Source organism: Sus scrofa, chromosome 7 (genome assembly GCF_054392235.1).
Source record: "Sus scrofa isolate SSC_HxYL_T2T_F1_AM1 chromosome 7, Sscrofa_HxYL_maternal_Yorkshire_Landrace_v2.0, whole genome shotgun sequence".
NCBI lineage: Eukaryota > Metazoa > Chordata > Mammalia > Artiodactyla > Suidae > Sus > Sus scrofa.
Window position 1 is genome coordinate 28597801 of NC_139389.1, and position 15321 is coordinate 28613121.

The 15321-nt window shown below is 34.5% G+C and overlaps 1 protein-coding gene and 1 long non-coding RNA gene across 26 annotated transcripts in view; one reads left to right on the top strand and one right to left on the bottom strand.

Annotated features, from left to right (window-relative positions):
- LOC146401481 (uncharacterized) overlaps positions 1-15321 on the top strand; it is a 366756-nt gene that overhangs the window by 64017 nt on the left and 287418 nt on the right. For all 4 annotated transcript variants that reach the window (XR_014809173.1, XR_014809171.1, XR_014809172.1 and 1 more), the window contains exon 2: positions 13428-13513. This is a non-coding gene — a long non-coding RNA (uncharacterized LOC146401481). The remainder of the gene's footprint in view (positions 1-13427; positions 13514-15321) is intronic.
- TSBP1 (testis expressed basic protein 1) overlaps positions 7503-15321 on the bottom strand; it is a 66259-nt gene continuing 58440 nt past the window's right edge. For 5 of the 22 annotated variants that reach the window (XR_014809168.1, XM_084966894.1, XM_084966895.1 and 2 more), the window contains one exon: positions 8345-8706. Coding sequence is in view for 10 of the 22 variants with exons in the window: in XM_084966881.1 (XP_084823007.1) it covers positions 7571-8706; positions 14010-14049 (1176 nt within the window). In the remaining 12 variants the exon portion in view is untranslated. Of the gene's footprint in view, positions 8707-14009; positions 14050-15321 lie in introns of those variants that run through there. The other 17 variants (XR_014809169.1, XM_084966897.1, XM_084966892.1 and 14 more) reach the window with 9 other exon arrangements.

Here is a 15321-nt window from a genome sequence, read left to right on the forward strand (position 1 = left end):
TTGGAGGGAGTTCCCGTCGTGGCTCAGTGGTTAACAAATCCAACTAGGAACCATGAGGTTGCGGGTTTGATCCCTGGCCTTGCTCAGGGGTTTAAAGATCCGGCATTGCCATGAGTTGTGGTGTAGGTTGCAGATGTGGCTCGGATCCAGTGTTGCTGTGGCTCTGGTGTAGGCCAGTCAGTGGCTACAGCTCCCATTGGACCCCTAGCCTGGGAACCTCCATGTGCTGTGGTAGCGGCCCTAGAAACTAAGGCAAAAAGACAAACAAACAAACAAACAAACAAAAAACCTAGGAAAATAATTGCCTATTAAGAATTTTATACCTAGTAAAAATGCTCTACAAAAATGGAGGTGAAATAAAGAATTTTTCAGGGAGCTCCCTGATAGTTTAGTGGTTAGGATTCAGAGCTTTTACTACTGTGGCCTGAGTTCAATCCCTGGTCTGAGAACTGAGATCCCACTTCAAGCCACTGCATGCCACAGCCAGAAAAAAAAAAAAGAACTTTTCAGATTGAGAAAAAAAGGAGAAAGAGAATTTGTTTCCAACAGTCTGAACTAAGGAAAATACTTAAAGGTATTCTTTAGACAAAAAGAAAATTATTATTCTGTATAGATGTTGAGAAATTCAGGGAAGAATGAAAAACAATGGAAGGGTAAATACGTAGGTAAATCTAAATAACAATGCAGTTAAAGCAGCATTGAGTGGGACATTTATAACCTTAAACACTTATATTAAAAAAGAATAAAGTAAAAAAATGATTTGCTTCCAATTTATAAAACTAGCAAATAAACCCAAAGTAATCAGAAAGAGTAACAAAAGAGCAGCAATTAATGAAACAGAAAACCATTGTAATCAAAACCTATTTAAAAATATTAAATTGATAAATCTGTAAAATTAGATTATTAAGAAAAAGAGAAGAGGGAGTTCCTGCTGTGGTGCAGTGGGTCAAGGGTCTGACATTGCCACAGCCGTGGTGTAGGTTGTGGTTTGGATTTGTTCCCTGCAACTCTGACCACTTCCATATGCTGCGGGTACGGCCAAAAACAAACGAACAACAACAACAACAAAAAAAAAAAAAAAAAAAAAAAGACAGAAGAGAAGAGGGACACAAGGAAATCAGGATTGAGAAAGGAGTAGTCACTACAGATTGTACAAACTGGAGGGAAGTATTATGAACAATTTTAGGCCAATAAACTGGACAACTAAAACAAAATGGACATATTCCTTGAAAGACACAAATTCTTAAAACTGAATCAAACAAATATAAAAAAACCTAAAAACTTATTTCATACCATAAGCAAATGGAATAAATAAATTTGAAAGAGAAATAAAAAACTGAATTTATGTTCCATAGTAGTAGGGGAGTTCCTTTAGAAAGCCCAGAAGCTATCAAGGATAAGGTAGACACATTTGTTTAAATGCAATAAAATTTTGCAAAATACCTTTATTTCATTTCATTTAATACATTTTATTTGTTGAGCATCTACTACATGTTAAACATTTTTCTAAGCACTAGAGATTCAGCAGTGGAAAAAAAACAAAACAGTCTCTGTCTTCTTAGATCTTACATTGTAATGGGGGCAGAAACTCAGTAAACAAATGTATCATGTGAGGTAGTGGTAGATGCTAGGGAGAAAAATTAGAACAAAGGGATAGACTATGGGGAGTACTGTTTTAGTTAAGGTAGTGAATTTTACCAACATCTTAAGGAATTGAGGAAGTAAATTGTGAGATATTGGAGGGAGATTGTTCCAGACAAGTAGGTATGTACATGGCTGGTGTGAAGAAAAACAAGGCCACCAGTGTGGCTACAGTAACAAGAAAGAGAGTGGGAGACGAGGGTGGAAGGGAAGCTGGAGCATGAATATTGTAAGGTCTCGAAGTCTGTAGGGATTTTAGATTTTTGCACTGAGGAGATTGGGAAGCCTTTGGAGGATCTTGAACAGAGAAGTAACAAGATCTAATTTACGTTTTAAAAGTATGATTTTGACCACAGTAGAGTAAATAGGCTAGGAGTTGGGAGTGGGCTCAAGAAGCTTCATTTGGAGCGTATCATAGTGCAAATGAGATGTGGTGAAGGCTTAGATTACCTGATGAAGGAGGTGAGAAATAGTCAGATTTGGGATATAACTTCAGAGGACAGGTTGAATGAATTGGATATAGAGAAAGAACAAGTAGAGTGGGAAAACTTTTTTCAGCACAAATGGCAGATAAAACATTAAATATTAATATACAAAAAGCACCTACAAATCGAATAAGAAAAGAACAAACCACAATTTTAAAAATGAGTAATTTACAGAGGAGGAAGTACAAAAGATAAGCCTATGAAAAACGCTCAATCTCACTAAAAGTCAGGAAAATGCATTAAAGCAAGAGATACCACTTTTCTCACTAGACAAAATTTAAAGTTAGCTACTGTTTCCAACACTGGTTAGAGAGTTTGGGGAAAACAGAACTCTCACACATTCCTGAACAGAATGTGTATTATTGTAAATTTGAGGGAAAGTGATGAGGTAATATCTAAATCCACTTTGGGAAATCTATCCTAGAGAAATAAAATCTTCATCATGTACAAAAATACTTACTGCAGCCCCATTTGGCCAAAGGCAAAAAGCTAGAAACAAGCCAAATATCCATCTTTAAGGTAATGAGTAAGTGGTAATTCATCCACAATGCTGTATGCTATAGTCCTTTAGAATGATGTCAGTTGATCTGGAGTTATGTACAAAGCACTGTTAGGTACAGAAATCAAGCTGCAGAAGAATACATATAGTTTGACTCCATTTGCATATATGTTTATATGAGCCTGGATTAAGGTATGGAGAGATTCATAGGAGGTTAACACTGATAACATTGTGAGTTTTTAATTTTTGAAGATAAATTTAAAAATATTTACATAAAATATTTTTGAGGCTTGGGTTAGAGTGTGTATAATCTGCAGTGTAGTTTGACCTCTCAGTCTTGGCAGATGCTCAGGCTTCTGGATGATGATAGGTAAGAATATCTTTACTCCTTAAATACTAGAAAAATAGGCTTCTATTTTTTCAAAACTTAGATGGAACCTCCCAGGTAGACAATTGGGACAATGTTTGTTTGTCCTTCTCTTAACTGCTTTAAAGGGCGAGAGTAATAGAATTTGATCAAATATAAAATTAAATATTTGGATTAATTTTTCAGTTCATCCATTTATCCCTTTGGATTCTGTTTTAAAATTCTATACTTTCCCTGTCTCATCAGCTCCCTATATTTACTCCCTTGATATGCCAGTTAGATTTCAGAACAATGGGAAATTATATATATATAATATATATACACACACACACACATATATACATGTAATTATATAAATTATATATATGCACATACACACATACATGCATATATATATGTATTTTGCTTTTTAGGGCTGCACCAGCAGCATATGGAAGTTCCCAGGCTATAGGCTGAATCAGAGCTACAGCTACCTTCCTATACAGCCACAGCAACTCAGGATCCAAGCCGCATCTGTGACTTACACCTAAGCTCATGGAAACACTGGATCCCTGACTCACTGAGCAAGGCCAGGGATACTAGTTGGATTCGTTTCTTCTGTGCCACAACAGGAGCTCCTGGGGAATTATATTTTTAATGCAGTTCTAAACCAGGAAATCTTTAATTGGGATTTCTTATTCAGCTTAGTTATTTCTAAACTCACTTTCCTGCTTTTCTTTGCTTATGTTCTTCTCCTAACTATAAAATGACTAAAGGTAAGGCTTCCCTATTTTTTTTCTTTCCATCTTTATTGAGGTATAACTGACAAATAAAAATTATATATTGAAGGTATATACTTGATTTCATCCCAATTTTATTGAGATATAATTGACATATAATATTGTGTAAGTTTAAGGTATAAAACATTGTGTAAGTTTAATTTGTATGTATTATGAATTGATTGCCACAATAAATTTAGTTAACATTCATCATCTCACACAGTTAAAATTTTTCTTTTTCCTTTTGATAAGAACTTCTAAGATGAGAACTCTTAGCAACCGACTTGTTTTGATGTATGTTTCTGCTTGTTCTTGTGAATAGGGCACTTGACATTTGTGTTAGCTTGTTTGTAAAGTAAAATTTAGTACTATTTTCTAAGTCCTACATTACCACTTTTATATCTAAATGATCTTGGAGGCACATATATTTATTTCACTAATACTTGCATAGTTTTGCTAAACATTCTGCTATTTCGATAGCTTACTCTTTCCCCTTTTTCTGAGGTACATTAAGACTTCCATACCTGTATCTTTAAGAGAGGATTAACAGTTGTTTTAACTGGCCTGTTTTTTTTGGTGGCCTTTACAGAGTAGTTTACACACTTTTCAAAGTTGGAATTTCCTATTGTTTGCCTTATTTGCCTTCAGAGAAACCCAATGGGGATTAAAAAATGTTTTGACTGCAAGTTAGAAGTTATGGAGAAGATACAGGGAGGCTTCTATGAATTCATCTCTTCTGAATCCTTCCTTCAGAGGGATATACTCTTAGATAATGGAGTCAGCTGAGCTAGATTGTTAAGGTCTGTCTACTGTTTTTTCAGTTGTTGCCTCGGCAGGGTCACTGCTTCTTAAATCCTAGAGAAGCTACATTTGTTGGAGCCTTCTAAATCCTTCTAGCTAGCTGCTAGATGAACCAGAGAGAACTATAGAAAAATGACATAGGATCATGAAAACCTAAATATTTCTACCTATATGAAAAGTCTTCCTGTCACATTTCCCCATAATAATAAGCATAATATATGCAAGAGACATCAACTAAGGTTGGTAAAAATCTCTAAATGTTTATATTCCAGAGACATATATTTAACTTACAATATAAAAATTTCATGTTCAATATTTTCCCTCACTCCTCCCTTCCATTTGTTTTCAATTCAGTCTTGCAAATAAATCCATGTGGTTTATCAAAGGTCTTAGAGTTTTGAAACTTCTTTTTTTTTTTTAATTTTCCCACTGTACAGCAAGGGGGTCAGGTTATCCTTACATGTATACATTACAATTACATTTTTCCCCCACCCTTTCTTCTGTTGCAACATGAGTATCTAGACATAGTTCTCAATGCTATTCAGCAGGATCTCCTTGTAAATCTATTCTAAGTTGTGTCTGATAAGCCCAAGCTCCCAATCCCTCCCACTCCCTCCCCCTCCCATCAGGCAAAATTAGGCTTCTACACCTGTTGCAGGGCCCTGAGCACATGGTAGAGATCCACACAGTGGTTTGGGTTGTGCTAGAAGCTGTGGAGCTTCTCTCTTTAGCTTGTGGTTAAATAGCATGAACCATTTATGAAGTATTTTATACTTTAGATAGGGACTAAAGGGTGATTGCTCTCTCTCTCTCTTTGGTCAAACCTCTTTAAAGAATCCTAGCATGTTAGTTTGAAGAGTTTCCTTGGAAGACATCTAGTTAGTCCAAAATAATTATATACTCTTAATTATAGACTCATATTTGGAAGAAACCATAGATAATCCATTCCAACCATTCAGCTGATTCCTTAGCATCTCCTCTGCTTCATTCCCACTGAATGATTATGCACTTTTCAACTCTTGCTCAGACTCTTTTAGGCATCTCATTTCTTCATATTTTTTCTTAAAAATCTGTTAACTTGAACTTCCATTCACTGGTCTTATTTCTTTGGGGTTATACAAAATATTCTAATCCATGATGAACCTATATATTTGAAAATAATTCTCCTTGTCTCCTTGTGTGTCCCTTCTACCACCCCAGGTGAAGCGGTGAAACTTTCTGCTCATTTGAAATTGAGTCCCCTTACCATCATAGTCTTTCTCTTCTGAAGGCACTCTAGTTAATCCACATCCTGCGACAGAGCTGAATGTAATATTCAGAGTATAGGCTAAGCACAGACCATGGTAGTATGAAAATAAAATTCCTAAAAACCATATTTTTAGATCAGACTAAAATTGACTTTATTGTAAAGCATATCCTGCAGCTAATTATTTGTGTCTCTCTATTCTGTTTTCATAAGTTCCTTCTCCTAGCTATCTTTTTTTTTTTGAAAGTTCCTTTTACAGAGTTTATCAGCTATGACCAAAATAGCAACTACAATGGTCTCTTTCAGTCCTTATTCTCCTTGAAGTCTCAGCTTTCCTTTAATCATCCTTTCTTAATTATCATAACATTCATTATACAGATTCTCCTTGTATCTTTCCATACTTCAGTTAACTTCCTTCTTTACCATGTTACATGTAATGGACTCAGTTCTTAGACCTCTGCTTTTGCTAGCTTTGTACTTTTTTTCTTTGGAGAGGTCATTTACTCTTATGGATTCAATTGCGACCTCTATTGGACTGACTCCAGACTCCTCAAATGACAAGTATTATTGTTTGTCCCCTTGAACACAATCATTTATTACTCCCTTTCTGTTCTAAAGATTAGCTCATTTGTCATTGATAAGTCTGTCACCCTGTTTCAATAGTTATGGAGTCATGGATTATTTTTTCTTTACTCATATGTAGTCAATCTTTATGAAGTAGTGATTCTTTTTTGAGAAAATATACCTCTTCTCTTTATTCTCTTTCCATCACCTAACTACTCTTAAGCACCTCGTAACTAGATTTACTATGTATAATGTTTCTCCTCTTCAATATATTTTTCACAATCATAACATCAACATTTAAAAAATGCAAACTTAGTCACTTCATTCTCCTTCTCAACCACCTCGAAAGGCTTCCAGTTGCCTGACGAGTAAAATATAAATTTCTGATTTGTTTTTAAAATCCCTTCATAATCTTCTTGTAATCCTCCTTTTCAAATTATACCACCAAATGCTTCTCATGAGCTTGCTGCAACAATAAAATTGCCTGCTTTCCCTGGAACATGACATGATAATCTTTAATTCTTTTGCTTTTCTTCTACTCTTTCTACTTAGCATATGGACATCTCATCTATCTTTTGAGACACATCATAAGCCACTGCACCCTTCCCCATGAAGGTCTCCCCTTTACTTTCTTATCCTAAGAAATTGCTAACTTGTATTATATTGCCCATCTAAACTACATTTTGATGCTTAAATTTTACTTTTAAAAAACTGTCATGTTTATACATATTATATCACTATATGTGTTACAAGCTATTTGATTTATAGGGACTCATATTTTTCTGTATACGCCTTATCACTAGAGCAGTGCCTTGCAAACATTAAACCCTCAAGGAGGAGTTATTGGTTGGTTGATTGTTTGGGCTGTCACAAAGATAAAATACTCGTAAAGGGAATTATTATACTTTTAAAAATCAGCATGTTTTATTTCAGAAAGTATCCAGTCTTTCTTGATCAAGTAATGTAAGTACCAAATTATAAAACAGTTGGAAGCTGAGGTTTGTGGCCAAAAGGTCTAAAGATGGTGAAACTTCCATAGAGCAGAAACTCTTTATGGAGATTAAAGGGATTCTACAATTATGATACAATTAGGTAATGGCTAGGTTATGACATATTTGGAGAATGGAATCATAATAATCAGTTGTCTTATAGGCTTTCTTTTTATTTACCTTTATCTTTTTTTGTTGTACTTTACAAGTAAAGGAAGATTTACTTGCTTTTGTGCCTTAATAAACTTTCTGCTCTTTTACCCTTGATTTTTGATTCATTCTTTCTTTTGACTTTGTTCTCTCCTCCATCATCTTCCTTGTTTTCAGCATCATTTTCTTCTGTATCTTTATTCTTTCCTACATCTCCCTTTTCATTGTCTTGCTTTTCTTGATCCTTAGAATTCTTCTTTACTTGGGACCCCTGTCCTTGTGGTATTCCAGTCTCACTCTTCTTTACCTGGGATCCCTGTCCTTGCGGTGTTCCAGTCTGTCTCTTCTTTTTCTGGGACCCCTGTCCTTGTGGTGTTCCAGTCTCACTCTTTTTTACCTGGGACGCCTGTCCTTGTGGTATTCCAGTCTCACTCTTTTTTACCTGGGACCCCTGTCCTTGTGGTGTTCCAGTCTCACTCTTCTTTACCTGGGACCCCTGTCCTTGTGGTGTTCCAGTCTCACTCTTCTTTTTCTGGGACCTCTGTCCTTGTGGTATTCCAGTCTCACTCTTCTTTTCCTTGGACCCCTGTCCTTGTGGTATTCCAGTCTCACTCTTCTTTACCTGGGACCCCTGTCCTTGTGGTGTTCCAGTCTCACTCTTCTTTACCTGGGACCCCTGTCCTTGTGGTGTTCCAGTCTCACTCTTCTTTACCTGGGACCCCTGTCCTTGTGGTGTTCCAGTCTTACTCTTCTTTACTTGGGATCCCTGTCTTTGTGGTAATTTAACCTCACTCTTCTTTCCTTGGGCTTCCTGCCCTTGTGGTATTTCAACCTCACTCTCTTCTTTTTGGGCTTCCTGCCCTTGTGGTATTTCAACCTCTATCTTCTCTACTTGGGCTTCCTCTTCTTTTGGCATGCTCGTGACACTTACATTTACTTGGGATTTCTGTTTTTTCATTATCCCAGCATCACTGTCCTCTACCTTGACCTCCATTTTTATCTTACCTTTCTCCAAGTCAGTGTCTTCTGATTTGCTTTTTGATTCTATTTTTTGCATTGATGGCAAAGAATTGTCAGTATCCAATGGTGCTCTCTTGTTTTCTTCTTGGCTACTCCGAAACTTTGTAGTGCCTTCACTTTTTAGAATCTGGTATTTGGGATCTGATTTTTTTGCAAGTTCTCCATCCATGTAACCTGGAAATATAACTGAGCACACAACAAAAGTGCATGATTTAGATAGCAAGTAATTTCTCTTTATTCTTACTTTTTCCCCCCTGATACTGGTTTCTCTTTTTTTTGTCTTAAAAACTGAAAAATTGGAGATAACTTGAGATTTTCCTGAAAATATAAAATGGTGGAACTCTACATATAAACTTGTATAAGTATTGATAACATTCCAGGCTTCTTTCAATAAATTAAAAGATTGATGAAAGAAAAGGTAAAATGAACTGCCATTTGTTCAGTATATTATGACTAATGAAGAATGCTTAATAGCTAAAAGAGGATGTATTCTGAAAAGAAATAGAATTCAATTTCAGAAAAATTATGGAAATAATGGTTTCTTAAAATAGAAAAAACTAAAATTATGTTTTCCTAATTGAATAAAAGCATAACTTATTGTGGAAAAGTAATACTAGTATTAGCTGATAATTATTACATGCTTACCATAAACGAGGCAGTAACTGTTCTGAGCACTTTATGTCTTAACTCATTTAATTCTCACAAAAATCATATAGGGTAGGTACTATTATTTATTTTATAGATAAATAAACTGAGGCACAAAAAGGTTAGTAGCCTGTTGCTTAGACTCTATGCAGTCAATTTTTTTTAAAAACTTCTTTTCCAGTGATTGATTTCTAGTTTCATGGCATTGTGGTCAGAGAAGATGCTTGAAGTAATTTCTATATTCTTAAATTTGTTTAGGTTATTTTTGTGTCCCAGTACACAAAAAGTTTAAATGAATGTGAATATGATCATGAGCTGTAATTTGAACATGAGTAGTCAGCTCAGTTTTAACCAGTACCCTGGACTGCTTCTTGTGATATCTGCTAACACACTATGCAGAAATTTCAGGTTCCTTTTGTCATGTATAGATAAATTAACTCTGCTGTATCTCAACTTCTGTGTGATTGAATAAACTAGAATTTGTTAGCTTCTGCTATTTTTTTAAAAAATGATTTGATCTTCTCAATTAAGAAAAAATGACATCTATGCTACCAAGGGAAATTGTGTGAAGTAATTGCTTCTATAGCTCTATGCAGAGATATGCCTTACTTTGAGAAAACCTAATATTTAATATTTACTGGAGTAGAAAGAACACTGAATTTAAAAGTTAAATCAGAACACATGGATTTAGTATCTCTGTTAGCTGGGTTTATTTGGGTAAATCAGTCAATTCCCAAAGACTCAACTTTCTTCATTTTTAGTCTGCTCTGCCCACTTGTAGAGTTATTTAAGGATTCTAGACAATGTTTAAGGTGCATAGCCTTTAGAGGCAGACTGGTTTAAATCTAGCTCCATACCTAGCTTGCTGGGTGATCTTGGGCAAGCTTCACTTTTTTATCTGCAAAATGGGAGCAATAGCAATAGCTACTTCACAGAAATATAAGGGCGATTAAATAATATCTAAGGGCATGGAACACAGTATGTAGTCAATAAATGTTGGCTGTTGTTACTATCAAATGATATAGTATAGGCAAAAACTCTCTCTGATCTATCAAGACAAGACATTCTTAGTTCCAACCAAATAATTTAGGGAAATGGTTACTTGCATTACAGAAAGATTTATTGCTTAAAATATAATTATTTATCTTTTTATTTTAACATAGAAAGCTTTTTAGGGTTTGCTGTTTGAAAAATTGACATATACATAACTGAATTTTACTAATTGTAAAAAGTGAGACACATCTGTAAATCAAAAGAGATGTTAAAAAAAAAAAGAAATGTTGTAGTCCAGTTTTTCTGTTTGGTATTTTAAACTTTTAACCAAAATAAAAATTACATTAGGAACTTTGCAGTACCACTTTCTGAACCCTTTCATATATTTTTTCTCCCTAGTGCTGTTCAATAAGATATGGGTACTGATATTTTATTCTAGACAAACCTATTTCCAGTTTTCTAGTGAAAATCAGTGGTAATGCATCCAGGCATTTTTGCATTGACAAATTCCAGAATATTTTGATGTTTGACTGTATTACCAGTAGACACTTATTGACTGTATTACCAGTAGACACTTATGTTTGGGGACGTGATATGGTAAAGAGCATGTTTTTTCCACTTAAGCTTCTAATCTAAAATACCTCCAGTCACTTCCAATAATATTTCCATACTCTGGATTGTTTCACTTGCCTTGCTAAATGTTTTCTATTTTAAACTTAATTATCAGAAATTAGGTTTTCTAGGGTCTATTTTTTAGAAAACTAGTATCCCATAAAGTGAGATTCACATCTTTCATTGCAGAAATAAGCCACAAGTCATTATTCTACCACATTCTAAGTTCTTCTCTCCCTTCTCTCAAATTTCTAGATAATGCATAAATCTTTTCTTTCCCTTGAACGTTATAATCTCCATAATATAAAATTTTTTATAAGCCCTAGTTGAAAGTCCATTTATTGCAGGCAGTAGTCTGTGTAACAAAATTATAATACAATCAAAATTTAATTAAGGCCTTGGTGATCACTGTATTCAGGCTGATTAAAAAATTTAAATTGGATTACTTTTTACTAAAGCAAAAATATATCATGAAATAACTATCACATTAATAATTCTAAATATATTATATTAAAAATAATGTACAAAATAGACCATGGCTTGATTAATCTTATTAGGTTCTCAATCCCATGACTGTCAGAGAGTACACAATCAGATGTAGACTCTAAAAGACCTGTTAAAAGGTCTGTTAAGCATTAGAGATATGAATCATTATAGTTCTTGGGCTTTGAGTTAACATTTTAAAAGGTCATATATTTATTTGCTGAATGTGGAGGTGAGAAAACAAGAAACTTGGTTTGAGATGATGAGGTTTGATGAGCTGATCTGTTTTAAATCTTTTTTTGAACAATGAATTAAACTTTAACTTCCTATATATTTGAAATATTGTCAATAAGATCATATCTTTCACAAGAAAAAAATTTAAAAGATTAAGCTGATTTTTTTCCTGGAAGCTAAGAAAAATTCATTAAAAATGAATTCATCTGTAATCCCTTCCCATAGACTTTATTTTTATAACACACATGGTCTTATCACCTTCCTCATGTGGGGAGGGCGTTTGAGGGAGGCAGACACATCATGACTGCTCTGAATGCATATAGTTTCTTGTTTTCTGGATCAAAAGAAAATAATTGTCCCTTTCAATTCTACCTCCTCCCCCACTCACAAACCCATCCTCTTAAGTGTTAACTGAGAGATAACAGTGAGGCTTATTATATGATCAGTGACATATTTTATGTTTGTCAGTGTTTATAATGTTTGAGATGCTTGAAATGTATCTTATTACATTTAAGTATTGCTTTTTATGATTATATATTTACAGCTTAAGAATATTCTATTTTGTTTTATATGATTTCCTTGAAGAACTGAAGCATTAACTAAATAATTCTGATACAGAGAAATCTGAAATAAAAAAGTTAAAAGCCAAGCCGATTTAAATGATGTCTTCTCTTTTTAAAAGGATTCTTTATATACATTTAATTATATAGCTTTTTAAGCAGATGTATATTTGTATTTACAAACTTTTGATTTATAGATAAAGTTTCAGGTCTAATCACAAAAAGATGTCATTTGTATAGGAGCAATGTGTTGACGTGGAAAGGGGTGTACTTTTTTTTTTAAGGGACATACCTGTGGCATATGGCGGTTCCCATTGAATTGGAGCTGCAGCTGCTGGCCTGTGCCACAGCCACAGCCACAGCAACTCGTTGCATCTGTGACCTATACCACAGCTCACAGCAACGTGGGATCTTTAATCCACTGAGCAAGGCCAGGAATCAAACCCTTGTTCTCAGGAATACTAGTCAGGTTTGTTACTGCTGAGCCACAACGGGAACTCCAGGGTGTGTACTTTGGAGACAGAAGTCCTGACACTGCTGTTTACCAACTCTTTAAATTTGGGCATGTTTGGACCAGTTTCCTGATTCATAAAGTGAGGGATAATAATAGCTACCAGGCAGGGCTATAGTCAGAAAAGAGAACTGTTTTTGAAAATGCCTAGCACAGTGTACAATGTATAGAAGGTGCTCAGTGCCTAATAATCCCTCCAAGGTAAATTATTTAGAAGGCAACAGGATGTGTGTAAGTTTTTTTTCTTAGCTAGTTTTCTTTTTACTATTAGTGAGATTCACTTGACCTTCACTTATAACTAAGAAAAAGTTCTAAATTACCAGCAAAGAACTAACAGAATTCAGAAATCAATCTTTCTTTCATTATGTTTTGCTGGGAGTCAGTAAGGAAATTCTTTTTCAGAGCCTAGAAGATAGCCAGAGAATATGATACTCTTTAGTACGAACTTGATCTCTTCTATAGCAATCTCTACAAAAAATAGTTTAAAAAATCGGAGGATTCTGGAGAACAGGACGTTTAAAATCTTCTTGGAAGCACAGATTATTTTGGGAGTAGAAGCAACCATACCAGAAAATAACTATACATAAAATATTAGAGTTGAGAATAGATAATGAACTTACCCATAGGACATAGTGCTAAAAAGAAAACACAAAAGAATGATCAATGGGAATTTTGTAACTCAGGAATGCAATTCCTAATGATACCCTTTGTTGGTAAATGCAGAAATAGGACCTCCAGGGAGTATAAAACCCTAGAGAAAAAAAATGTATGTATGACTGGGTCACTATGCTGTAGAGCAGAAATTGGCACAACACTGTAAATCAACTAACCTTTAATAATAAAAAAATAACCCTCTGTTTCATCCTCAGGAGTGCTACTGGGAAAGCTCCGTATCTGACTCCACAGAGAAGCTTATCTTTAGGAAGCCATTTAGTGAATGGGATTGAATCATTGGGTAAGTAATATTTATTTTACCAAAATGCAAACTATTACATTTTCTATCTTACATTGTTCTCTCCCAAGTCATTTTTTTTACCCATTCGGCTTCAGTTCAGTTTGAAAAATGTGATTTGTTGGTTAGTTATCAAAATCACCATCTTGTTCTGACATCTATTCTTTATGTCAATCATAGGGGATTTTCCTTTTTAGTAAAAATTATCTATTGCCAGAACTTGGCACAAGGAAAATGGCTCTTTTGTGATAGACTATCTAGGAATATATGCTGCCAATAATATTTGGTAATAAATAACAAGAACCAAATACAAGACCATTTTATTTAGTTACAAACAGAAAATAGAGAAAAGGAAACAGAAATATGAGAAATACTTATTTAAGAAATATTGACTACTTATTTAAGAAATATTGACTACTCCAAGGTAGGAGATGTTGAAATACAAAAATATTTGCAAACAAAAACTTGAAGGATCTAGACACAGAAATGGGTAAGGTACAGAAATGATCCAAACTTACTGATTTTTCCAGAACTGTCCACTGAAAGAGACAAAGATAAACACAACAGTAGGTATTGGGTTTTCCCTTTTTATCCAAACTTCAGGCCTCTGCACTGGTTGAATCTGTGTCATAAACAATTTTTAAGTTCCACTCATTTAAATACGGGCAATCTCCATTCCTTTTCCTTTTCTCTTGTTCTGTTGTGATTAGCTACTTTATTTAAAAAAATTCTTAACTGAAATATAACATTATGTAAATTTTCAATATACATGTTAATTTGATACATTTATATATTGTAATATGACATTGTAGTGATTATTAACACCTCTATCACATTACATAGTGATCCTTTCTTTTTAGTAGTTAGAATTCTGAATTATGTTCTAGTCTCAGCAAATTTGACAATTATATTTTTGTCTATATTATACTGTGTATCAGATCTCCGAGGCTTATTTACTGCTTGTTACAAGTTTGTACCCTTAAACATCTGTCCTATACCCACACCCCCAATTCCCTAGTAACCACCATTTTATTTCTGTTTTTACCAGTTTGGCTTTTTAGATTCCATGTATAGATGACATCATACAATAGTTTTATTCCTCTGTCTTATTTATCCACATAGCATAATATGCTATGGTCCATTCATGTTGTTGCAAACGGTGAGATGTCCTTCTTTCTCATGGCTGTGAATAATATTTCATTGTATACATACAGTCATCCCTCAGTATCTGCAGGGGATACTTCATTCCCCTTCTGCATCCCCCTCCCCCAAATCTACAGAGCTCAAATTTCTTATATAAAATGATGTAGTATTTGTGTATAACTTACAAATATCCTCCTAGATACTTTAAACCATCTGTAGATTACTTACAATACCTAATACTATGTAAATGCTATGTAAGTAGTTGCTGGTGTGCAGCAAATTCAAGTCTTTTGGGAAGTTGCTTTTTTTTTTTTTTCTGAATATTTTCTATTCATAGTTAGTTGAATCCATAAATGCTGTACTCATGGATTCAAAGAGATGACTGTATACCACATCTTCTTTATCCACTTATCATGATGGACACTTAGGTTTCTTGCACATCTTGGATACTGTGAATGATGCTCAGTAAACCTGAGAGAACATTTATCTCTTTGCCGTCCTGTTTCATTATCTTTGGGTACATACCAGAAGAAGAGGAATTGCTGGATCATATGGTAGATTTATCTTTAACTTTTTGAGGAATCTCCTTGTTGTTTTCCATAGTAGTTGAACCAGTTTACATTCCCATCAACAGTGCACAACGGCTCCCTTTTCTCCATATCCTTGCC